The following is a 26,896-nucleotide window of genomic DNA, read 5'->3' as shown; positions in this document are numbered from 1 at the left end:
TCATGTTTCTTTGGGTTTTTAGAAATTCTCAAATCTTTTTTTGTAGTTTTTATCAAGTTTGTAAATTTTCAACCTTCATCTTCAGATTTTTTTTTTTGTCTCAGCCTCTCTCCTCCTCTTTAAAGATTCCAATTCCTCAGTATTAAATGTATGCTTAAAGTTTCCCTACAGTTCATGGTTACTCTTTTAATTGATGTCTTTAGAAAAGTTTTTTGTGTGTTTCATTCTGAGTAGTTTGTATTGTCATGCCTTCAAGTTTATCAAGCTTTCTTTTGGAATATCTAATCTAATGCCAGTTCTACCCACTGTATTTTGCATCTCAGATGTTGTGGGTTTTTTCCCTTGGTGTTTAGTGGCAAGGCTTTTCTGGCATAATTCATTTTATAAAGTTTCAGTAGCATTGCCAAAAGAATGTTTTTGCAGAAAAAAAAAATCAAGGGTTCATCCAAGAAACAAAAAGTTATTTTCTTATAATTTAAAAGCTTTTCACATGTGAAATTATTTAAGTCTATTGTAATTGTGCTTTTTTTTTTTTTTTAATTTTTTTTTATTTTTTTGACAGGCAGAGTGGACAGTGAGAGAGAGAGAGACAGAGAGAAAGGTCTTCCTTTGCCGTTGGTTCACCCTCCAATGGCCGCCGCGGCCGGCGCGCTGCTGCCGGCGCACCGCGCTGATCCGAAGGCAGGAGCCAGGAGCCAGGTGCTTTTCCTGGTCTCCCATGGGGTGCAGGGCCCAAGCACCTGGGCCATCCTCCACTGCACTCCCTGGCCACAGCAGAGGGCTGGCCTGGAAGAGGGGCAACCGGGACAGAATCCGGCGCCCCGACCGGGACTAGAACCCGGTGTGCCGGCGCCGCTAGGCGGAGGATTAGCCTAGTGAGCCGCGGCGCCGGCCTGTAATTGTGCTTTTTAATCTTAGTTTTGCTTCTTCTACTGTTTGCCATTTACCTGTATTTAGTTTGATATCAATTACTTTAAACAGTGTACTTCTATTCCTTTCAGAATGTCTTTATGGTTAGACTCTATACATTGAATTGACACATCATGTGGATTTTTGCTAAATTCCATTTATGGCCAAAGTTTTGCAGGATTACTTTTGTATGTCTGATTTAAGAAAATAAGGCCTTGGGCCAGTGCTGTGGCATAGTGGGTACAGCTGCTGTCTGCAATGGCTGTATCTCACGTGGATGCTCATTTATGCCCCAGCTGCTCCACTTCTGATCCAGCTCCCTGCTAATGGCCTGGGAAAAGCAGTGGAAGGTGGCCCATGTGTTTGGGCCCCTGCCACCCACATCGGAGACCTGGTTGAAACTCCTGGCTCTGGCCTGGCTCAGCCCTGGTCATTGTGGCCACTGGAAACCAGTAGATGGAAGATCTCTTTCTCTCTCTCTATAACTCTGCCTTTCAAATAAATAAATAATTTTTTTTTTAATGAGGTTCTACATATATTGAGTTTGATTAATAATCCTTTGGAATTATTTTATGTTTTAAGTTTTATTCTCTTATTAAGTTTTTGCCTTGTCAGTGAGGTTTGCTTTGTTTATATAGTTTCTTTTCTGCAGAGAAATGGCAACTTTGAAAATTTAACAACAAAGCCCAAGTAGTAATGAAAATTGATAATAATAGGTATAAAATGTTTAAAGTATTCTGCTTCTTCATCTAATATTGGTTGGTCATTGGAAATATCATATCTACCATAGAAAATTTATAGAAACTTTTAAATATTTTCTTAGGTAAGAGTGATACAAACAATCCTGGACCTGAAATTAATAAGATTCGAACACCAGAGAAAAAGCCTACAGAGCCAAAGCAGGTATGCTGTGTACACTGAGTGAACACGTTCTGATGGGCTTAGTCCAGTGGGGCATCTGAGGATCTCGACGTTTCAGAGAAAACTCTCGACATTTATGTATTGTCTTTTATATTTAATGTGTCACGAGGACCCGGTGGGCCATGCTGTCTTTCCCTTCCCTTCTTTTTCGGCTGTACTGTTTTATTGATGGATAGACATTTCTCATGCTGTTGTTCTCTGATAGACTTGAATGTAGAGGTTTTCTGTGATCAGGTAGATGATGAAGACAGAGCTACAGCTGGTTGTTGGCAGTCGTCTCAGAATGGCAGGGACTGTTGTCTAGGGAAGAAGTCCTTCACTTGTCGCCTCACACAGGGCGTGGGCCTGGAGTTCTTTATCTGTCTGCTCATCCACTTTTCCTGCTTCCATGTTTGTGAGCCATTTTGAGAAAATGAGTTGAATTAATATCACTGGAAATTCATGTTTTCTAATCTCACTGGAGCTGATGGGTCTCCCCTACAGTTTTTTAATTTTTACTTAGCTTTGCTTATTTATTTATTTGAAAGTCAGAATTATACAGAGAGAGAAGGAGAGGCAGAGAGAGAGAGAGAGAGAGAGAGAGAGAGAGAGAGGTCTTCCATCCGCTGGTTCACTCCCCAGATGGCTGCACAAGCTGCACTGATCCGAAGCCAGGAGCCAGGAGCTTCTTCCAGGTCTCCCACATGGGTGCAGGGGCCCAAGCACTTGGGCCATCTTCTGCTTTCCCAGGCTATAGCAGAGAGCTGGCTTGGAAGTGGAGCAGCCAAGACTTGAACCCGCGCCCATATAAGATGCCGGCACGTGAGGCGGCCACAGTCCCAGCCCCTCAGGCATGATTTTGCCTTAGACTTATATCATCAGGATTTATCTGTTAACTTATAACCTTACATAGATCTCCTTTTCTATATCCTTGAATATCCTTACTTCCTCATCTCCAACCTCATCAGGACTAGTCTCTCCTTCCTGCTTACCTCACAGACTTTGTGCCTTTTTCTCACTTGAGATTATTTCCAGCTACTGATTCTTCTCAGCCTATTAGATATTTACATCTGTTTTAGCCTAAAGTAAGGATGTCAATTCCTTGATTTTTTTTTTAAGATACTTTGGTCTTCATCTCCTCTGTAACTAGATTTCTCTTTTCTACCTCTTCATATTGAGTCCTTAACCCACATTGTCTAGATGCTTTATTTCACTGAAACAATTAAGCTCCTAATGACCACATCATTTTATTTATTTATTTATTTTTTGACAGGCAGAGTGGACAGTGAGAGAGAGAGACAGAGAGAAAGGTCTTCCTTTTGCCGTTGGTACACCCTCCAATGGCCAGCGCACCGCGCTGATCCGATGGCAGGAGCCAGGTACTTATCCTGGTCTTCCCATGGGGTGCAGGGCCCAAGGACTTGGGCCATCCTCCACTGCACTCCCTGGCCACAGCAGAGAGCTGGCCTGGAAGAGGGGCAACCGGGACAGAATCCGGCACCCCGACTGGGACTAGAACCCGGTGTGCCAGCGCCGCTAGGTGGAGGATTAGCCTAGTGGGCCGTGGTGCCGGCCCTAATGACCACATCTTAGGAACACACTTAGTGTATTTTCATTTGATGTTCCTTTGATATTTGGTACTGCTTGCTACTTCGGCCTTTGGCCATCTTATTTCTTTCAGTTTCTTTGGCATACCAACTTCTCAGAACTCTGCATCATGACCTCTGTCTCTTCTGTTACTGTCCACCCTTCCCATCCATTCCCAGTCTTCAAGCTAGAGTTTTCCAGAGTTCTGTCATTGTCCCACCTCTCCTTGCATTCTATGGTTTCTTCCTGCACACTAGTCCGACCCATGGTAATGATTTTCAAATCTGTATCTGCAACCTCAGCCTGGCTTTAGCAGCTGTTCTCTGTATTCATTACTTACGTCCCATAAGTATGTCTCACTCATAATTTCTGCATCTGGAAGGGTTCGGGGCCTGCTGGAGGAGCGGCTGTGCAGACGAAGCAGCCCGGGGAACCTCCTGGAGAGAAGTGGACAGCCGCTTTGGGAAGGGGTCAGGGAGAGAACGAGTGGTACGTTAGGAGGGGCATCTGCCCGAGGCAGCCTGGATCAGGACGGAGCCCAGGAGTCTTGGGTGCTGTCAGAGCAGCTCAGGCCAAGGCAGCTAATGGTTTTTCGGCCTTGTTTTAGAATTTGTTAGGATTCTTCTCTGTTAGAGGACTGGGTGACATGGTAGTCTTGTTTCAGTTTCTTTCTTACCCTGATGCTTTGACTTTGGGCCCAAATAGAAGAACTTATAGCTCTCTTCTCTGACCGAGCCAGTGCCTCAGGATTAAGAGAGTAATAGGGAAGAATCTAATCCTGACAGTAGCAGATGCAGCCCCCATCCTGCCCTGGTAGCCCATGGTAGTGTCGTAGACTAGCATAGTCTTGACTCAGATTTCTAGGACACGGTCCTCGCTTCCTGTCTGTGCAAAGTCCGACGTGATGGAGGCAATTAAAACAGTGGCCTCTGCACACACAGCTTAGGTGTCTAATTGTGGTCTCTCTCGTGATCAGAGTATACACATAAGCGGTGTCTTCTGGGAAAAAGATGAGGGTAACTTCAGTCAGTGACAAGAGGGAGATTTATGGGGAGAGGTGTTTGTTTATTATTATTATTATTATTTTTTTGGACAGGCAGAGTTAGTGAGAGAGAGAGAGACAGAGAGAAAGGTCTTCCTTCCGTTGGTTCACCCTCCAAATGGCCGTCACGGCCAGTGCGCTGCGCCAATCCGAAGCCAGGAGCCAGGCGCTTCCTTCTGGTTTCCCATGCAGGTGCAGGGCCCAAGCACTTGGGCTATCCTTCACTGCCTTCCCGGGCCACAGCAGAGAGCTGGACAGGAAGAGGAGCAACCGGGACAGAATCCGGTGCTCCAACCAGGACTAGAACCCAGGGTGGGAGCAGCTGCAGAGAGGTTGACAGAGCTGGAGTAAAACTTCCCCTTCTGGCTTCTGCTTCATTTTGCACACTGTTACTTTGTGGTCAGACTTGAATTTCAGAAGGACGACAGCACTCCCTTCTTTAAAAACTCTGAAATTCTGGTAGTTTCTACAATTTGTGGTATTAGAAACAATATTTGGGGCTGGTGCTGTGGCACAGTGGGTTAAGCCACAGCAAGCAGTGCTGGCATCCTGTATGGGCACTGGCTTGAGTCCTGGCCACCCCACTTTCAATCCAGCTCCCTACTAATGTGCCTGATAAAGCAGTGGAAGATGGCCCAGGTCCCTAGGCCCCTGCACCCTCGTGGGAGACCTGGAAGAAGCTCCGGGCTCTTGGTTTCAGCCTGGCCCAGCCCCTGTCTTTGCAGCTATTTGGGGAGTGAACCAGTGGATGGAAGATTCCTATTCATTGGTTCTCTCTCTCTCTCTCTGCCCATCTCCCTCTCTCTCTCTCCTCCCTATTGCTCCGTAACTGTTTTCAAATAGAGAAATAAATCTTAAAAACAAAGCAAAACAAAGCGATGCTTATGGTCAGCGTTGACTCATTCTGGGTTTTATGTGATTGGGCTCGAGCAGGTTTATCTAATGTTGAGGGGGGAAACACCCAGAAACAAGGGAGGTGCCAGTACTGTACACCCAGAGCTGCTTGTGCTCCCGATCTTCATGTTCCTCTTCTTTCTTAACCGTTGTGTGAGCTGTTACCTTTAACTAGAATATCTTCCCTCCTTGGGATAATCTAGCTCTTTTTGTGTGAGATTCAACTGGATTGCCATTGCCTCTTTCAAGCTTTCTTTAATTTTCTCAGGCACTAGGTTCTCTTGCCACATTCTCCTGTAGTAATTCTAATTATTCGTTTACATGTTGATATCCTTTGCTGGACTCTAAGCCAGGGATTAGTAAACTTTGTGTAAAACGCCAGATGGTCTCTTACAGCTGCTCAGCTCTGACTTTGTAGTGCAAAAGCCACCACAGACAATATGTAAACAAATGAGTGTGTCTGTGTTCCAATAAAACTTTATTTACAAAATCCTGGTGGGCTAGAAGTAGCCTTGAGGGTAGGAGGGTGTAGTTCATGGATCCCCTGCTCTAAGCTCGAGAGTACAGGCTAAGTTTTATTGTTGCTTTCTAATCTCTGGCACCAGGCACAAAGCACTTGGTGAGCCTGCAGTAATGTTTGTTAAGGGAAAGAAAGTCATTGCTCTGTAATGGTGAAACTTGACAACCGGTTGTACAAGGTGATGTAGTACTTGTTTGTTCATCTCAAAGTTGTTTAAATGGAGATGGATTTCTTCTATTAATACAGATACATTTGAAGAAGTAGAAGTCTAAAACAATAAAATGTCAGAAGAACACATTTTAATGATTTATAGCAGAAGGAAATAAATGGCTATCTTTCTATGGAAGAAAGTGTGAAATTAAAAATAATGTTCTTAAGAGAATTGAAGTGGATATGCTAATATAATGACAGTGTCTTTCTTATGTCTCAAATTTAATTTGCTGATTTTTCTGTTATCTTTTTTAATTTAAAAATATTTCCTCTCCTGATTGTCAGAAAGTGATTGATTGTGCACGCAGCACTCCTGCTGTTCCTAATAAGAATGTATCATATCCTTTCGATATGTTAGGTTTGGCAAAAGGCAGAGAACCATGAATTTGGGTCTTCTGTGGCTAAAAAAGGCTTCTTATTTTTTTCTAGGTTGATTTGGAATCAAATCCACAGAACAGAAGTCCAGAATCGCGTCCTGGTGTTATCTATCCCAATACCAAATTTCCTCGCAAAGATAATCTCAACCCCAGACACATAAATCTTCCTCTTCCCACTCCCCATGCACAGTATGCAATCCCTAATCGCCACTTTCATCCCCTTCCCCAGCTACCGAGACCCCCGTTCCCAATTCCGCAGCAGCACACCTTGTTAAATCAGCAGCAGGGTAGTTTGCCTGAGCAGCCAAATCCGATGCCACCCCAGCCCAACCAGCTTGCCCAGCAGCAGAGTCCGCTGGACCAGCAGAGCCCGCAGCCAGCTCCTCCGCTCTCCCCCGCGTATCAGGCGGGGCCCAGCCCTGCTTTCTTCAGTGCTGCCGCTGCGCAGCGACCCCCGTCGCCTCCCGCCGAGGCTGTGCTGCCCGAGCAGCAGCCCCCTCCCCTGCTGCACGGAGGCCACAGCCCTCTCAGAGCCATTGCCCAGCCTGGCCCCATGCTTCCTCCGCACCTGAATAACTTCCTTGAGGAGAACCCTCCAGGACTTCCTTTAGGGGAGGCTTTAGGTGAGTTCTGCTGTTACTGCTGGATGGGGAAAATCAGAGATGCTAGTCATTTCTAGATAACGCCAGCAAGAATCAGCTGTTTAGGGTAATAACCAAAGCCTGGTTCCAAACACTGCGTAGTATCAAGTATCCAGCTGAAGTTAGAGTCCAGCATTATGAAAGTAAGGAAGAATCATCATCATCGTTTTCACAAGTCCAGTTTCTGGAAAAATTAGAAAAAACAGTTACTGTCTACTAAAGCCAAACTGTAGCTCATTCTTTGTGGAGAAATTTGTTTGTAAAAACTTTAAAAAGTCAATTTGAGGAGCAGACTTTAGTCTGGTGGTTAAGACGCTCATGTCCCACACTGGAGTGCCTGGCTTCAGCTCCTGGTCTGGCTCTTGGCTCCAGCTTCCTGCCCGTGCAGATCTGGGGGAGCACTGAGTTCCCTGTGTGGGGGACCTGCCTTCAGTTCCTGCCTTCTGACTCCTGTCCTAGCCTAGCCCTCGCCATTGTGGGCACTTGGAAAATAAATCAGTGGATAGGAGCTCTTTGTCTATCTCTCTCTTTCTCAGATAAATTAAAAAAGAAAAAAATTAACTTGAAACCCCAAATGCATAACAACTCAGAATTCTCGCAAATGTTTTTGCAGATCGCATCCATGGGAGCGTAGCTCTGGAGACGCTGAGGCAGCAGCAAGCACGGTTACAGCAGTGGAACGAGCACCACGCCTTCCTGAGTCAGGGCAGCATGGCGTACCCACACCATCACCATCCTCACCTCCAGCACCTCCCTCAGCCGTCCATCGGATTACATCAGCCGCCCGTGAGGCCAGACTGGAAGGGTCCCGGCGGTGCCGAAGAAGCAGCAGAGACCACGTACACCAGGTATTCTGGCTGACTTACCCGTGACCCTCCACCATGTTCTGTCCTGAAGCAGTCCTTGTAGCTACAGGCTGGCCTCCTGGGCACAGACTTCAGAGTTCCCTTGATCACTGCTGAAATACAGAGAATTTATTTAGTAATGCCTCCTCTGCAAACTCTAGGCATGCGCGATCCCTGTGGCTGGTACCTTAACTCGACCCCTTGCTTTTGTGATGTCTTCTGCAAGAGAAACACATCATCATTCACCCTGGATGGATTTTTAAAATAGTCAGAAGTAATACTTCCCAAAAAATGGGAAATGACAAAGTAAATTAGTGGTTAAAAATTAAAAATTAGATTTGTCCCATTTTTTTAGTAGCACAGGATTCTACCTTTTTTCTTTTTTTAAAGGTTTATTTATTTGTTTGAAATGCAGTTACAGAGAGAGAGAGAGAGAGAGAGAGAGAGAGAGGACTTCCATCCGCTGATTCACTCCCCCAATGGTCACAATGGCTGGATCTGGGCCAGTCTGAAGCTAGGAGCCAGGAACTTCTTCCAGGTCTCCTGTGCAGGTGCAGGAGCCCAAGCACTTGGGCCATCTTCTACTGCTTTCACAGGCCATAGCAGAGAGCTGGATCAGAAGAGGAACAGTGGGGACTAGAACTGGCGTCCATATAGGATGCTGCTACTGCAGGTGGCGGCTTTACCCATTATGCCACAGCACCGTCCCCAGATTCTACCTTCTTATCACTATAGGTACATATGTGTCTGATCCTAATGCTAAGCTTTTTTGACTGGTCTGTGTCATGGGAAGACTGAAGTATTTCCTAATCCTTTCTGAATCAGGTCCACCAACACAATGGCCTTTTGTAACTCCCAGCTATCAAAAACATGTAGAGATGAGACATGTTTTTTTATATGAGAGAAAAAAAGAAGGAAGACAGGTGATTGGGCATATTTGATGTCTTCAGTTCAGCTCCTACTGAATGTCATGCTTACGTTTGAGGTGGATTAATGCTGGTTCTAAACAAGCATTACGATTCAGTTCAGAAGGTACACATTTAGTTGCCTAAGTGCTCCTTCATGTGACAGACTTTCTTTTGCTCTTGTTTTTCCTCGTCTTCATGTAGGTTTCAAGACTTACTCAGAGAGCTGTCCCATCGTGAGCAGAGTGAGACACGGGAACTAGCTGAAATGCCCCCACCTCAGTCGAGACTTCTGCAATACAGACAAGTCCAGACCAGAAGCCCACCAGCAGCCCCCTCTCCCCCATCCAGTACAGACCACAGTGGCCACTTTTCTAACTTTAATGACAACAGCAGAGACCTTGAAGTAGCCAACAGCCCAGCATTTCCGCAGCGCCTCCCACCCCAGATGTTCAGCTCGCCTTTCTCCCTGCCTTCAGAACACATGGCCCCTCCCCCCTTGAAGTACCTAGCACCTGATGGAGCATGGACTTTTGCTAACTTGCAACAGAATCACCTAATAGGGCCGAGCTTTCCCTATGGCCTACCTCCGTTGCCTCACCGGCCACCACAAAACCCTTTTGTACAAATCCAGAATCATCAGCATGCTATCGGTCAGGAGCCTTTTCACCCATTGTCATCTCGAACAGTATCTTCTTCTTCGCTCCCTAGCTTAGAAGAGGTAATGTCTTTATTCTTGTTTTTGCTTGTTCATTTTGGGGTTAGGCGATTTTGAAAAATAGCAGTGTTTATCAAGCTGACTGTAAGAGTAGGCAGATGTTATTGCATTTAATAGTCTTTTGTAGATAATCCTCCTGTGGAAATTATTTTAATTCCCACCTTCTTACTGTGGAATTCTGTAGCGTGGCCCCCGCCCAGGCTTCTGCTGCTGTTTGGGAACACCTGAACGGCTCAGGATGTGGCTGTTCATGCCGCTTTGTCCTTTCTCACCCCAGGAAATGCTGTCCAGTGATTCATCTTTTCACTTTCAAGTTGCATGAGTTAATTCCAAGGTTGCTAATCAGCTTCTCAAAGCTGCTGGCTTTTTCAGCCAGGGGCTGGTGGCAAGTGCTGTGCTTTGTGTTGTCGCTCGTCCTGGAGTTCACTCAGCCAAGACGGTTGATAGACCACATGGCTGAGTCCCAGCTCCCAGCAGGCATAGGCCTTGAATGTGAAAGTGACTCTGCTAAACTAAGATTTTTAAATTAGATGGAATTTTGAGCTCAAAATACTTCCGATATTTCCAAAGCATCTTTATGGACTTTCACTGATTAGGCAGACTTTAGGAATTCCAACTTGTGAAACATCCAGACTGGTAAGTTCTGTGATTAGAGATGAGCATGTGTTAACTGGTCGTGATCGTTGTCAATCACAAGGGTCGTCTTAAAACAGGATCAGCATTTCCAGTTTCAGTATGTGAAAAAAAGTTGTTTGATGTTAGCTTCATTTTGGCAGTTCCTAAATGATTTCTGAAGGCCATTAGGACTAATCAATTCACATGTTTTACAAATTCTTTGCTATAGATGTTGATTAAACAGTAAAGTTTCATAGGGGGAACACTGTTGTCTTTTTTTGAGGTATTTTTGAGGTAATTTGTTCACTTTGTTTTAGTATCGTTGATTAGTTTGTTCTGTATAATAACTGTCATTAAAACAACTTAATTACTATCTAAGGCTCCTAAAGAAGGTTGTAAGGAGGCATTAGGAAGATGAATGGCTATCTGTATATGCATGCATTGTGAAGATCCATGGTTTTGGTACCATGCCTTGCAAAGATGGGCCATACCTCTGATGTTATTTCAAACTATAAAGAAAGGGCTTAACAGCTGAGCCCAATATTGTTTGTTCATTACTGCCATCTGATTGCAGAATACTTCATCAGCCCTAAAAGAAAGCCCATAACCATTAAGCAGTTACTTCCCAATCTTCCTCTCCCAGTCCCAAGCAACCACTAATCTACCTGATGTCACTGTGGAGCCATTTCGCATTGATGGAATCATGCAATATGTGGCCTTTTGATGCTGGCTTATGAATTGCATCCACACTGCTGGCGTTTCATTCTTTTTTTATGGCTGAATAATGTTCTGTTGTATGGGTATGCCACAATTTATCTCTTCATCATTTGATAGGCATTTGAGTGTTTCCATGTTTTGGGTATTAAGTATAATGCTGCTATGACCATTTGTGAACCAGTTTTATGTGAAAGTGTATTTTCAGTTCTCTTGGGGGTGTAACTAGGATTGAGATTCTTGACTCATGGTAACTCTATGTTTAACTTTTTGAGTTAACTGCCATGCTGTTTTCTATAGTTCTTGGTACTATTTTATAGTTTCACCAGCAGTGTATGAAAATTCCAATTTTTCCACATACTTACATTAAAAAAAAAAGCCATTCCAGTGGGTGTGAAATGGATATCATTGTGTTTTTTTTTTTTTTTTTTTTTTTTTTTTTTTTTTTTTTTGACAGGCAGAGTGGACAGTGAGAGAGACAGAGAGAAAGGTCTTCCTTTGCCGTTGGTTCACTCTCCAATGGCCGCCGCGGCTGGCGCGCTGCGGCCGGCGCATCGCGCTGATCCGATGGCAGGAGCCAGGAGCCAGGTGCTTTTCCTGGTCTCCCATGGGGTGCAGGGCCCAAGCACCTGGGCCATCCTCCACTGCACTCCCGGGCCACAGCAGAGAGCTGGCCTGGAAGAGGGGCAACCGGGACAGAATCCGGCGCCCCGACCGGGACTAGAACCCGGTGTGCCGGCGCCGCTAGGCGGAGGATTAGCCTAGTGAGCCGCGGCGCCGGCCATCATTGTGGTTTTAATTTACATTTCCCTAACGCCAAATGATAAGGAGCCTCCTTGTACATGCTCATTGGACATTGTTTATCTTCTTTGGGAAATGTCTATTCTAATCCTTTGACCATTTTAAAAAATGGTTTTCTTTTTATTGAATCAAACGAGTTTTTAAAAATACATTCTGGATGCTTGTCTCTTAATCTCATAAATGATTTAAAATGATTTCTCCCACTCTGTGGTGTCTTTTCACCTTCTTGATAGTGTTCTTTGAGGTATAAAAATTTAAAAATTGGATAAAGTACAATTTATCTGTTTTTTTTTTTCCACTTGGTTACTTATGCTTTTGGTGTCATATCTAAGAAACTGTTGCTCAATCCAAGGTTACAAAGATTTACTGATGTATTATTTCCTTCTGAGAGTTGAAGTTTTAATAGTTTTGCTTAGTTCTCTGACCCACTGGAGTTAATGTTTATCCATTATGTCAGGTTCCTTCTTTTGTATGTGATTATCCAGTTTTCTCTGCACCATTTGTTGAAAAAGACTCTTTCTTCCCCCACTGAATGGTTGTAAGAAATGCCAAATGCCAATGTTGGATTATTTCTGACTCTGAATGTCTGTCCGTATGTCAGTACCACGCTGTTTTGCATACGAGTGTAGCATTGTAGTAAGTTTGGGATTGAAGTATAAATCTTTATACTTTGTTGTTCTTTTTCAAGATTGTTTTGGCTATCCTGGCTCCCTTGAATTTCCATGTATGTTGTAGGACCAGTTTGCCAGTTTATGCAAAATAGCTGAAATGAGATTTTTTCATAATTTTTATATATTTGAAAGGCAGAGAGACAGACATACCCAGAGGGATTTCCCATCTATTTGGTTCACTCCCCAGATGCCCACAACATCTGGGGCTGGGCCAGACTGCAGCCAGGAGCTCAGCAGGGATCCAAGTCCTGTTGCCTCCCAGGATACACATTAGCAGGAATCCAGATTCAGAAGTGGAGCTGGAACTTGAAGCAGACACTATGGTGTGGGGTGTGGGTGGCCAGGTGGGATCCCAACTACTGTGCCAAATGCCCAACCCCATCAGCTGAGAGTTTAAAAAAAAAAAAAGAGTGGTTTTAATCTGTAGGTTGTTTGAGGGAGCATTGCTGTCTTAGCAATGTAAGGCTTTCTAATATTTATACATGGGACATCTTTTCCTTAGGTATTTTTAAATTGCTTTCAACAGTATCGTGTATTTTTCTAAGTATAAATTTTGCACTTCTTTTGTTAAATTTATTCCTCAATATGTTATTCTTTTTATACTTTTATAAATGGAATTGGTTTCTGAATTTCATTTTTGAATCATTCATTTCTAATGCTCAGAAATATAGTTGATCATATATTGGGTTTGTGTGTGCAACCTTGCTGAACGCTTTAGTTTCTCTAATGAGTTTTGTGTGGTCACCTTAGGATATTTTATATAGAAGATAATATTGTCTGCAACTAGAGATAGTTTTACTTACCCTTTTTAATCTGAATGACTTATATTTTCCCTTCCTAATTGTACCTCTAGTATGATATTTAGAAGTATACATCAGAAGTCTTCTAAAAGTTCATAGAAAACATATATTATGAAAAAACTACATATGAATTTCTAAAAGTTTTTTGCACCAAAATAAACTTATCTTTCAATTCTATTTTTCTGTGAACTTTTTGAAGCACCTTTTGTATTTGGCAAAATTAGAAAAAGTGAGTATATTAATTGACAATCTCAAGTTTCCTTTGTTGATTGAGTTCCATTGAAGTTGTATAATTTCAGACTTTGGAAGTTTATTGAGGTTTGTTTTGTGGAGATGTTCAGGCATACTAGAGAATGTGTGTTTTAATCATATTGAATAGAGTCTTCCATAGTTATATTAGGTCTATTTGGCTTATAATGTTGTTTAAAATTTTTATTTCCTTTTGATCTTTTGTGTAAGTGTTATATCCACTGTTGAAAGTAGAAAGTTGAAGTCTCCAGCTATGTGGAACTGTTTCTCCCTTCAGTTCTGAAAAGGCCCTGTGTTCTCACCTCTAGCTGATCTTGAGGTTCTGTCGAAGCAGACGTGGACTGTCTGGCTGAGTGTTGAAGAGGTGCCCAAAAGCTGAGAGATGTTTTTGGTTTCAGGCATTTAAGTAAAGCTCTGTGCAGTGACTGACCATTATACTGACAGAATAAAGACATCAGAGGCCACATGTGACAGATGCAGACGTCAATTAGTTCAGAAAAGTTACTGAGTAAACAGCAGCTTACAGCGAGCAGTAGCATGGCCTGGAGAGGGACAGCGTGACTTCTGTATTTGTACAGTTCAGAATCCCCAGTTCATCTGGCGGGGCCTTAGAGGTGCAGCTTGGGAGTCCTGCACTCCATATCAGAGTGCCTGGGGTCAGGCCCCGCCTCTGTTTCTGATCCAGCTTCTTGCTAATACACACCCTGCGGGGTAGGAGATGATGGCTCAAGTATTGGGGTCCCTGCTATCTGTGCCAGCCTTATCAGGTCTTTGAGCATGTGCACAGTCCCTGTGTTGGCTCATAGATTACCCAGGAATGTGTTAAAAGTTTTTCAAAGACCTTTTCCCCTAACAGATCTCAGTCCTCAGCTTCTCTCAAGCTTTTTAGTGAGTCTGGTTTTGGTTCTACTGTTAGGCGCTGCTTCAGGCAGAGTGTCAGAGAATGGGGGAGATAGAGAGAGAGAGATCTTCCATCCACGGGTTCATTTTCCAAATGGCTGCAACAGCCAGGTCTAGGCCAGGCTGGAGTCAGGAGCCCAGAACTCCATCTGGGTCTTCCATGTGGGTGGCAAGGCTGGAGTTCCCGGTCCATCATTCGCCGCTTTCCCAGGCATGTTAGCAACAGGCTGGATTGGAAGCAGAGCAGCCAGAACGTGACCCAGTGCTGTGATATGGGGGTGCCAGCATTGCGAGTAGTTGCTTAACCTGCTGTGCCGCAGCGCTGACCCCTGTAAACGTTTTTAGCTAGCACTAAGTGAGGTCAGAGTTAGGTGACATGAGGTGAGTCTCTTTACCCGGCTCCCCAGAGGGGTCAGAGTAGAGAATGACAGTTCTTGGAGAATGCAGCCATTGAAGGCCGCCGCTGAACCGGGTGTGGGATCGGAGCCTGTGAAAACACCCCCACGCCTGCTGTTCTTAGTTGGCTCCTGCTTTTTCTTGAGGAAGTGTTTCCCGGTTGCTTCAAGCTTTTCACTGGTTTCTTAGGTCCCCCAAAAGTTGCCAGTTTTTTCTCCATTTTCGCTGGTATCACTCATGATGTTTTGATTTAACCTGCCAAATGAGTTCATAGTATGTGGGGAAGACTGTGCCAAAGGCTGGAGAAAGTCGTCTACTTTACCAAATAAAACCTTGTATGGATAATCTCTAGTTGTGGATCTTTTTCAGAGGTCCTTAACTTTGGGCTTTAAGTTTTTTGTTCCATGGTGCTCTTAATATTTTTCTTAAAATATTTCTTTTTTGTTTAGTTGTGAGTATATAAATAAGTACCTTCAATTGTCAATGGGTTTTTTACTTCTGCAAATACATTTGGTCACCTTTATTTTGATGCATGAGATTCACAAATGGTAGCTAACAACTCAGAAAATTCCTTGACAAGGAAAATATTATTTTTACCACAGTGCAGATTTTGACATTTTCAGTATACGAGGATAACTTTTGTGTGTTTAAAATGATTTGGCATGAATCATCTCATAGAATGAATGGTTTATGTGCTTGCTATTTATTTCTAACCTTTTAAAATAATTTCTTTCACTTTGACAATGCAGAAAATTGTCTGATTTCCCTTCCTACTGTGAGTTCTTTTATTGCCAGAGCCCATGGTGGATTAATCTCAGGTGGGATGAAAAACATCTAGAAGTTAGCTTAGTCGTCAACTTGAATGGAGATGGCTTTTCATATTATGTTTCACTACTTTTTCTTCTTACAATAATTTTTTTTTTCTAACAAATGAAGTACAGATTGAGTATCCCTTATCCAAAGTGCCTGCAACCAGGAATGTTTTGCATTTCATGTTTTTTAAATTATTGCAAATACATAATGAGAGAATCTAGGAGATGGGACCCAAGTCTAAACATGAAATTTCTTTATGTTTTATATATACTGTCTACACATAGTGTGGAGGTGATCTTATATATTTTTCATGCCCCCACATTAAAAAAAAAATGGATTATGTATGTATTTGAGAGACAGGGAGAGGAAAAGAGCTCCTATCTGTTAATTCACTCCCCAAATGCCCACAGTGGCTGGGGCCGGACTGAGGCCAGTTCAGGAGCTGGGAGCTCAGGCCCAGTCCCCATGTGGGTTACAGGAGCGCAGTTCTGAGCCCTCACTGCTGCCTCCGAGGGCCTGCATTAGCAGGAAGCTGGAGTCCGGAGCCAGAGGCAGGTGTGCAACTCCGGCACTGCACTGGCAGCAGCTGGCCACCACCCAGCCTGCACCTGACTCTGGCCTGTCACATGAGCAGCTGTAGGGCTTATGTCTTGCTGGCACTCAAGAAGTTTTTGGATTTTGGAGCATTTAGGATTTCAGATTTTCACAAGGTCCACATGGGAAATGTAGAAGTTAGAAATTATTTAACAGAGAAACCATGATGCTGATACAGGTGCAAAGCAAAGCTTTTGCCATTTAAGCTGTGTTGCACTTGAAATAGTTTGATTAGCAGTGCCTAAGTGTCTTCTCAGAGAAACCGCTATTTATGGATCTAATAACCATAATGCGTGTCTAACAGAGACAGCGAGCTAGTGATAAATGGAAAATTCTTTTCAAAAGCATCACTGGAAAAGCCTCAGAATCAGTTCATGAGGCTCATTTTTGTGTTGTGATGATGTTGTAATGGCCTTATAATAAAAATGGAATGCTTTCCACAGTCAGCATTTTAACCTATACCATGTTAGAGTTGACATACGTGCCTCTGTGATGTATCTGCTTTGAAATAAATTTTTAAAAATTTGAAAGGCAGAGTGAGAGAGAGAGATCATCCATCCACTGGTTCATTCCCCAAATGGCCATAACAACTAAGCCTCGGCCAGGCCAACACCAGGAGCCAGGAGCTTCATCCAGATCTTCCATGTGGTTGCAGGGGCCCAACGACTTGGGCCATTTTCCACTGCTTTCCTAGGTGCATTAGCAGGGAGCTGGATCAGAAGTGGAGCAGCTGGGACTGGAACTGGCACCCATTTGGGATGCCAGCATTGCAGGCGACGGCTTTACGCGTTATACCACCTTGCCAGCTTCAAATAACTCTTGTTTTCTGTATTGGTTTTGGAACCATCTACTCATTTCCTACAACTCTAGTTCTTACATTAGTTGATATTTGATGTCAGTACTGTTGTCTGATTGTCCCTGGCCTCCCTCCCCATCTTCCCTTTCATGGAGCAAAGTGTTGTACAAAAGTAGCCTGAAGATTATAATCTTAGCTGTTGATCGATTGCACCTCTTCTCCCCTTAGAAGTGGGTGACGAGAGCTTACAGCTTGTGTTGTGGAACCAGGTGGCAGTAGTGCAGCCTGCTTGGAAGTGTCTTCTTGGAAAGATTGCCAATGTACGGGAACTAATAACCGTCTAAAGAATGCGACAGCAGTCAGCGAACTAATAAATTCAACCTGTATTCATGGTTAAATTACCAAAGCTATTCATTTTTATGAGATGTCCTATTTTAATTAAAGTTTCTGGCACCATAATTAATGAGACTTGGAGTTTCCACTGGAGCATTTAATTTAGCTCTTCCTTGGTGATTAGCTTTGATATTGTAATTATAAATAGAGCCCTAATTAATTAAGTAGCTGACCTGTCTCCTAGTTCTTTGTTTGTATACATACATGTGAAAGGGCTGGCTAACCTTGTACATTAGAGCTATGTATTATAATATGACATCAGGAACCATATGGGGAACTTTAACTTAAACTGAAAATTATCTTTGTGGAAATTTGTATATCAGTTCTGTAATTTAGGTTTTTCTTATTTAGATAGTTAGTAGTTTTTGAAATGTTAATGCTAATTTTTATATTTAGAAATATTAGCAGTAGAATTTAAAATTAATGATCATATATTTAATAACAATGTCTTCACAGTTCAATGTGAAGAATATTTATGAACATAGAAACATATGGGGGCCGATGCTGTGGCGCAGCAGGTTAATGCCCCGCTGAAGCACCGGCATCCCATATGGCGCCGGTTCTAGTCCCGGCTGCTCCTCTTCCGATCCAGCTCTCTGCTATGGCCTGGAAAAGCAGTGGAAGATGACCCAAGTGTTTGGGCCCCTGCACCCTCGTGGGAGACCTGGAAGAAACTCCTGGCTTCTGCCTTTGAATCGGTACGGCTCCTGCCATTGCAGCCATCTGGGGAGTGAACCAGCGGATGGAAGACCTCTCTCTCAGTGTCTACCTTTCTCTGTAACTCTGTCAAAGAAATAAAATAAATCTTTAAAAAAATATATGGATAATAAACCCAAAAGAATCCCTGAGCCTTTTTTTTTTTTTGACAGATAGAGTTAGACAGTGAGAGAGAGAGAGAAAGAGAAATGTCTTCCTTCTGTTGGTTCACCCCCCCAAATGGCCGTCACAACTGGCACACTGCACCAATCCAAAGCCAGGAACCAGGTGTTTCCTCCTGGTCTCTCATGCAGGTGCAGGGGCCCAAGGACCTGGGCCATCCTCCACTGCCTTCCCGGGCCATAGCAGAGATCTGGACTGGAAGAGGAACAACCGGGACTAGAACCCGGCGCCCATATAGGATGCCGACGCCGCAGGCAGAGGATTAACCAAATGAGCCATGGCACTAGCCCCAATTGCTGAGTCTTTAAGCAATAACAGTGAACTTAGTTAAGGCCCAAGGACTCTAAAATTAAACCTGAGTGTTGGTCCTTGAATAGAATTGTCATCTAAAACTAAAGGAACACTGCAATTGGCAGGAGATGGACGTAGAAGGAATAATCCTGCTGTCATAGTCCATTCTGTGTGGCTGTTACTGGACAGTACCAATTACATCATTTATCAAGAAAAAGCTTTATTGGCTCGCAGTTCTGAAGGCTGGGAAGTTCAGGGCCACGTGGCTAGTCTGATGAGGCCCCTCCTGCCCCAAGGGACTCTGAGGAGTCTGGAGGCCGCAGAGGTCTCCCCGCCTCTTCCTGTGTGGACACAGCCCTGTTGGATTGGGGCCACAGCTTCGAGGCCTCGCCTCGCTCTTGTGGCCTACCCAGAGTGCCTCTGGCAGATGCTGGATTTGCTGAGGTTTCTGCCCTCCTCAGACCTCACAGCGGGACCTAAATTTCAGCCCAGGTTTTGGTGGGGACATTCAAACCACAATACTCAGCACAGAAAACTGAGAACCAGGCAGAAGCATCAGGAAACCAAAACACAGGTCAAGAAACAGGAACCATGGAAGAAAAGTGTAATCTGTGTATGTAAAGCTGCCTGGGGCGCAGCAAGGCCAGCAGAAAGCTGTGGGTGGAAATGTCAGAAATGCTTTTATTTTGCAAATGCAAGATCTTTTTCTGAAGTTTTTGTGTGAGGGCCCTGGACTTTCAACTCACTGCATAGAAATTTCCCTTTGAAGGCAATGGAGGGTGGGCCAGATACTAGGGCCCCTGTACCCAGGTGGGAGACCCCAAAGAAGCTCCTGGATCCTGGCTTCAGCCTGGCCCAGCCCCTGTCGTTGTGGCCATTTGGGGAGTGAACCAACGGATGGAAGATCTCTGTCTCTCTCTTGCTCCCTCTTTGTTTTTACCTTTCTCTGTAACTCTGTCTTCCAAATAAATAAATTTCCCTTTGCGTGGAGTCAGGGTCAGGGTCGAGAATCTGAATTTTTGTACTTAGCAATGTCTGTAGTGTTCTGAATTTTAAGTACTTAAATAAGCTTGGATTTGTCATCTTTCACTTGGAGTATTTTAGCAAGTATGCCAAGTTTTTGTTGGTTGTCAAAGTTGCTGATAGATTATGTTTGGACATTTTAAAAATAAAAAGTTAAAATAATTCTCATTGACAAAGACTGATTTATTGAACACTTTAAAATAAATCCTGGAGCTTTGCAACTGGCCAGGGCCTTGAAAATCATGTAACTCTTACAAAAGGAAACTGAGGCACAAGAGCTGTTACAGGAGTGACAGCTTCAGCAGCTGTTTAAAATTGAAGTGGAGCCGAGACTTCTGGCTTCTAGTCCGTTGTTGTATCTGAGTCGTCAATTCTTTCACAAGAGCAAAGTTGACTCCTGGGAACTAGGAAACAAAACTTGCTATGATGGGGAAGAAAAATTATGTTCTGGGAACAAAGGCTTAAACCCTCAGTGGTATATAGTCTTCCCTTTCAGCATGGTTGGTAAGTAGGGAGAAAGGGAGATGGTTCGCTTTAGAATTCTTGAGTTTTGAAATCTAGCCGATGGTATCTGCGAAGTGTTTGGAGTACTCTGTAAATTTTGGGATCTCAACTATCAGAAGATTAAGCAATGTGCTTAATTTCTCAATATTCTGGACCAGTAAAACAAAAAGGCATTGCATTTTATTCAGAAGCTGAAAAATTTATTTCATTGTGGTAATTAGGATTTTATGGAGAACATGCAAATAGTTTTGGGTTGAAGAATAAACTTTTACTGTGAACTATTGTATTTCTTACCCAAACTGACAATTTTCTCATTAGAGAGAATGTCATGCTCTCTCAATGCTAGTTTGACTGTTTCTGTATCTAAGAGAATAAACAGGAGCCAGACAGAGTCGAAGTAGTTCAGGATGTCAAGCAGTGAATCCGATGTTTCTCTCGGAGATGTGATCGTGCATTCATTCTGTTTCTCCTCTGTTGCTTCATGTTTGGCTATGGGAAGGCGAACATTGCTTGGTGGGAGAATACTATTTGCAAATTATCAGTGCCCTTGCCTGTGAGATGCTTCAAATGGTATTTTTCTTTATTTTGACCTAAATTGATTGTAATGCACCTTGCTGTAAAATCACATTTATTTTAGTGTACTCTTAGTATTCGTCAGTTTTGCATTATTACCCCAAAATACCTCAGGCAGGCGACTTAGTATATTGTCAGAGGACTCGGGGCCTGGGGGGGCCTTTCCCTGGGGACTTGCTGGTGCTCAAAGCCCTCCGGAGGCCTGCACCCTTCTCAGCCGTTGTCGGGCTCCCTATTTTTGGCCTGTACTGTAGGGGTGTGGCTGGCAGTGGCACACTGTGGTTACGGGAGGAGTGTAGTTGGACCCGACTGCTCCCTGCACAAACTGACTTTGTCCCTTATCCTCCTTTTGTCTCCATCGTGGCGGGTGCTTCTGAGAGCCCGGCCTCTGTGGAACTGCACACAGGGAAGCTGTTCCTCTACCTGCCCCTGTGCATTCCAGAAATGTGTCTTCTGTTGACGGCCAGCATCCTGGCCTTGATTGTTGTACTTGTGTATGTCTGTGGAGTTCTGGGCCAACTTACACTATTACTTGGGAGTCATGTTTTAAACAAGCAAAAACAAACAAACAAAAATAACATATCATTTTATACTTTATCAAGGGCTTTTCAATAGTTCATATCACATGAACCCAAAGGTATTGTTGTTGCAAACTACAGCTTAGCCAGCACACGTTGGCTAACTCGTTAGTGTTGCTTGTTTCTAATCTTACAGTGATATTCCTGTCTTCCCTTCATCCTATTTTCTTTGAGTAACTCTTTGCCTCTCTATCAAACTACAGCACATTGCTTTAAGCTTAGATGATTGTCTTAGGGGGAGCTAAATTGAAAGGAGTTAGTAGACCCCAGGAGAGTTTGTATAGTCCAAAACTTCTTCAGATCTTTGGAAGACTATTTAAATAGACTATTTTCATTAACTGAAGGGAAAAAATGCAACTTAAATCTAATGTTAAAAGGGGCCAGCACTGTGGTATAGCGGGTAAAGCCATCGCTTGAAGTGCTGGCATCGTATATGGGTGCCAGTTCGAGACCCGGCTGTTCCATTTCCTATCCAGCTCTCTGCTATGGCCTGGGAAAGCAGTTGAAGATGGCCCAAGTGTTTGGGCCCCTGCACCTGTGTGGGAGACCCAGAAGAAGCTGGGTCCTGGCTTCGGATTGGCGCAGTTCCGTCTGTTTTGGCCATTTGGAGAATGAAGCAGCAGATGGAAGATCTTCCTCTCTTTCTCTCTCTCTGCCTTTGCCTCTCTGTAACCCTGCCTTTCAAATAAATAAATAAATAAATCTCTTTTTTTTAAAAAATAATAACAGGTTTTGTGGGGACAGTGTTGTGGCAGAGTGGATTAAGCCACTGCCTGTGATGCCGGTATCCCATGTGGGCACTGGTTTGTGTCTCAGCTGCTCCACTTTTGATTCAGCTCCCTGCTAATGCACCTGGGAAAGCAGCAGAGGATGGCCCAAGTGCTTTGGCCCCTGCACGCATGTGGGAGACCAGGGAGAAACTCCAGGCTTTGGCCTGGCCCAGCCCTTTTGGGGAGTTGCAGCCATTTGAGGAGTTAGCCAGTGGATGGAGGATATCTTTCTCTCTTTCTCTCCCTCACTGCCTTTCAAATAAATAAAAGAAATCTTAAAAGAAAAAATAAGAGTTTTCATTACATGGAAAAACAGAATGTTTTGATGAGAAATTACCGAATGGTATTTAATGTAATTTCAAATAAATGTATATGTTTTATATGCATATGAGGAAAGTTGTACATAGTACCTGTCTTTTTCCACTTTAGAGATGTTCAGTTTTGATTGTGGTGTATCATTGGTGAGATGATATCAGTCCCATTCACCAGTAACCTTTCAGAGTTCCACAGCAAAGGGAGATTGTTGCTCAGATCTGTCATTTCATTAGAGGTGGGAAAATGGTGATTTAAAACCGCCTTCAGTTCCTTCTGTGTTTATTTCTCATCTATTAAGGAGATCTTTTCCTCATGAATATCTGATTACTACCTAGAATACTGTTTATATAGAAAAGTAGGATAGATTCTTGCCATTATCAGTCAGTTTTCAGAGTAAGGAATCTGTGCCTTAGCAGGCCTCAGTGAGGCTTCCTTTCCCCTCTTGTTTTCTCTTTCAATATCATTAGAAGTCAGGTATCATTAAGTATTTGCGTTTTCAGTTTCTTGTAGTCATAATATTTTTGACAGCTCATTCTGTGTTTGACCAGTGAGAGCTGTTAGAAATACTGGAAATACTTTGAACTGAATGAAAATGAAAATATAGTCATTCGGAAGTTGTGTGATGGGCTAGAGCAGTGCCAAGGGCATTTTTATAGCATTAAACGTTTATATTAGGAAAGAAGTAAGGGCCGGCATGTGGCATAGAGGGTGAAGCCGCTGCCTGTGACGCCAGCATCCCATATGGGCACCAGTCATGTCCCAGCTCTCCACTTCCGACCCAGCTTCCGGCTAATGGCCTGAGAAAAGCGGTGGAGGAAGGCCCAAGTGCTTGGGTCCCTGCTGCCCACGTGCGAGACCCGGATGAGCTCCTGGCTCCTGGCTTCCACCTGGCCCAGTGCTGGCGGTTGTGGCTACCTCGGGAGTAAACCAGTGAACGGAAAATCCTTCTCTTTGTCTCTCCCTTTCTCTCTGTAACTCTGACTTTAAAAATATATAAGTAAATCTTGAAAAAATATAAAAAAAGAAAAGGTGTCAAATCAATAATCTAACTTCTGTCCTATAAAATTAGGAAAGGAATAGCAAAATAAAATTAGCCAGCAGGCAGGGAATAATAAAAAGTAGAGGAGAATAAATGAGACTTAAACAGTTGGTTCTTTGATAAATATTTAGCAAGGTTGATAACAAAGACACAGCTACTGATGTCAGGAATGAGAGAGGGGTATCCCTGCAGACCTCCAGAAGGAGGATGCAAACCCACAGGGAAATGGATCACTTGTGTGAATGTTGCCAACCGTAGGCCCTCACTAGAGATGAAATGGATGGCATGCGAATACTCAGAACTGTTAAGGGAATTGAATCTGTAGTTAAAACCTTCCAAAAGAGAAATCTGCAGGCCAGACGGTCACGCTGCTGAGTTCCTCCCAGCGTAAGGACTAAAACCACCAGTTTGTACATCATTTTCTGGAGAATAGAAGGTGAGGGAATGTCTCTCAGTTTATTGTCCGATGGCCAGAATTACTGCATACCAAAAACTGAAGACAGCACAAAAAGAGCAGACCAAAAGCTGATTTCTGTGAACCTCAAGGCCAGTATCCTCAACAGAACACGAGTAAATTGGATTCAGCAATACGTAAGAAGAGTTCATACATCATGACCATGCAATGCTTGTTCCAGGAATGCACGGCTGGTGCGGTATTTGAAAACCAATGTCATCCATCATACCAACAGTGTAAAGAGTAAAAATCACAAGATCATATCATTGGATGTGAAAAATAACCCCCAAACAAAAACCCAAAACCCACACATTTTGACCAACTATTATGTATATTCATAAGAAAAACTCCTGGCAAATAGAAGGAAACTTTATAAAAATCCTGCGGCTGCCATCTTGCTTCTCTCTAAGATTAGGAGCATGGCAAGGTGTCTACTCTACACTCCTGTTCAGCATTGCCCCGGAAAGCTTAGCCAGTATGGTAAAGCAAAGAAATCAAAGGCAGAGCAATTGATACAGAAGAAATAAAACTATTGATATAGGAAAACAAACAAACCAAAACAAAAACCCTGAGAAATCTGCCCCAAAACCCAAACCAACAAATCCTTAACTGGAGCAGACCTAGCAGTTAAGATGCCGGCTCCCACCTTGGAGTGTCTGAGTTCAATTCCCAGCTCCGACTCCTGGTCCAGTCTGCCACCAGTGGCTCAAGTGATTGGATCCCTGCCACCCACACAAAATGCATTTCTGGCTCCCGACTCCAGTTAGTAAGGGCATTTGAGGGAATAGAGATGGGAGCTCTCTGTTTATCTCGCTTTGTTGTTCATCTCTCTGCCTCTCAAAAGAACAACAGACCAACAAAAGCAAAAAAAACCTTCATGCCAGCTCTGTGATGCAGCAGGTTAAGCCACCATCTGCAGTGCCAGCATCCCATATGGCCACTAATTCAAGTCCCAGCTGCTCCACTTCAGATCCAGCGCCCTGCTATTGTGCCTGGGAAAGCAGCAGAGAGTAGCCAAGTGGTTTGGCCCCTGGCTCCCCATGTGGGAGACCAGAAAGAAGCTCCTGGCTCCTAACAGATGGAAGATCTCTGTCTCTCCTTTTATCTCTCTTTAACTCTGCCTTTTAAATAAGTAAATATATATATATATATATATATATTTAAAACCCTATAGTTTTGATTCTATTAAAAAATCTGTATGTGTTTAACAAAGTCACAGGATATAAAGTGAATGCAGAAAAATCAATCACACTTCTTTGTACTAGCAGTGTGCAATTGAAAAGCAAAATAGAAAAGCTAATGTCATTTATGACAGCTCAAAGAGAAACGCAGAACTGTGGTGGAGATCTGACAAAACCAACTGGTGCGGGATCTGTATGCTGACAGCAACAAAACTGCTAGCATGTAATTTATAGGAATAAACCACTTTATTCATTTGCCATCAAGATTTCTCTACTTGTGCGCAGAATTACCTTTGGGGCCAGATTCCAAAGCAGCAAATCGTTTTTTCTCACATTTACCTTCGACTGTGTGGTATGAAGTAGGTGTACCAGTAGACCTTTTAAATATGTATAATCTTTATATAACTTAAACAGCATTTAAAAATTTCAAGTTTCTGTTCTCTTTCTGACATAAAGGATCAATCATATTCATAATGCAGTTTGAAATTGAATTTCGTATTTCACCTACACATTCATCTCTGTCAATACTTCTTAGGAACTGTTAGCACTACATTATACTATTCTTACCCAGATCCTATTGTGCATGCCGATGTGAGTGGTTTCTTTAGAATTTCAATTTGGAAGCCAGAAACGATACACGTTTTCTATGAAGTTCAACTGAGCTTTATCTCCTCTTAGATCAGCCTTCTTTTTCTTTCTGATTTTTGGTTTTCCTCTTTTAAGCCTTGTGGTTAATATGTCTGTTGCCAAAAAAAATGTTTTCTACTACTGGTTTATGTTACATATTTAGTGAAGAGGAGCTCATGAAGTTAGTGTGTGAAATTGATATGCACACATTCCGTGCTGTCTCTGGGAGACTTGGTCATTAGAACCTGCTGTTTCTGAAGCCACACCTGACATGAGTTGTATACTTTTCCGTATTCACAAGTAAAGGCTTTAGAATGTGATCCCCTGCAAACTGTGATGGGACTGACCACTCAGAGGAAAGAAACCAATCATGTCCATGAGGAGCTAATGGTCAGGGCTGGCAGGGTGGTGCTACGGAGGAAGCTGTCGGCGCTTGTGATGCCAGCATCCCATATCCGGGTGCGGGTTCGAGTCTTGGGTGCCCTGCTTCCGATCCAGTTTCCTGCCAACGTATCTGGGAAAGCAGTAGACACCTGCTATCCCTGTGGAAGAACAGGATGGAGTTCCTAGGTCCTGGCTCAGCCCTGGCTGTTGTGGGTCTGTCTCTCTCTCTGTCACTCTGCCTTTCAGATTAATAGATCATACTTCTGTGTGTGTGTGTGTAAAGAGCTAATTGACTTTGTTACACACCTTGCTGAGGACACTGCCCAGGCAGCCATGGTGCAACCTTCGGGGTTAGTTCAGTACAGACAACAGCACAGTGTGTGAAGGCTGGTTCTTCTACTCCAGGCGTGGGAACCGTTTCTCTGCTGGGGCCACTGAGATATTATTATAACATTATTTGCAGGCCATGCAAAATGATCAACTTTCCAATTAACCCGCTATATTGTATTTTTTGAGTCTTGCTGGTGGTTGCCTTGGCAGGGCCAGACCAAATGATTTTGCAGACCTCATATGGACTCATAAGGACTCGTACCTTAGTTAAATGGCCCAGATAAAGAAAGTTCAGTTATGCTGATAGAATTCATAGCTGCCACTAAAGTAATTAGGACAGTTAATGCTAGAGAAAACCAGGATGGAAGTCCGAGGATTTGACCGGTGGGGGAGGTGAAGAGGCTGCATTTAAAGCAAAGATGAGTTGGGTCTGATACTGAGAGACAGAGAATGCACAAAGCTGGGGAAGGCACAGCACAGGTGGCAGAACTGCTGTCGGAGGCTGAGCCGTGGAGATGCAGGCACAGCCTGGACACTCCCAGCTCTGCCGTGAGAGAGTCGCTCTGCTGCCCCTTCCCCGCCTCTCTGCACAAGGGCAGCCAGTCCACACCTGCTCCCTTCCCTGGTTCCATAGGGTCTGACCACCACTCTCGATGTT

At 43.6% G+C, this 26,896-nt stretch overlaps 1 protein-coding gene across 12 annotated transcripts in view; it reads left to right on the top strand.

The window, feature by feature from the left end:
• The window catches only part of HELZ (helicase with zinc finger), a 182,608-nt gene that overhangs the window by 140,676 nt on the left and 15,036 nt on the right, over nt 1-26,896 (top strand). For 10 of the 12 annotated variants that reach the window (XM_051825839.3, XM_089316769.1, XM_089316768.1 and 7 more), the window contains 4 exons: nt 1,733-1,812; nt 6,492-7,062; nt 7,694-7,928; nt 9,035-9,551. In XM_051825839.3, coding sequence (XP_051681799.3) covers nt 1,733-1,812; nt 6,492-7,062; nt 7,694-7,928; nt 9,035-9,551 — 1,403 coding nt within the window. Of the gene's footprint in view, nt 1-1,732; nt 1,813-6,491; nt 7,063-7,693; nt 7,929-9,034; nt 9,552-26,896 lie in introns of those variants that run through there. The other 2 variants (XR_016223506.1, XR_016223505.1) reach the window with 1 other exon arrangement.

This window comes from Oryctolagus cuniculus, chromosome 17 (genome assembly GCF_051225735.1).
Source record: "Oryctolagus cuniculus isolate XC-2025 breed Fujian yellow rabbit chromosome 17, ASM5122573v1, whole genome shotgun sequence".
Taxonomy (NCBI): Eukaryota; Metazoa; Chordata; class Mammalia; order Lagomorpha; family Leporidae; genus Oryctolagus; species Oryctolagus cuniculus.
This window is presented reverse-complemented; position numbering and strand designations above follow the sequence as displayed.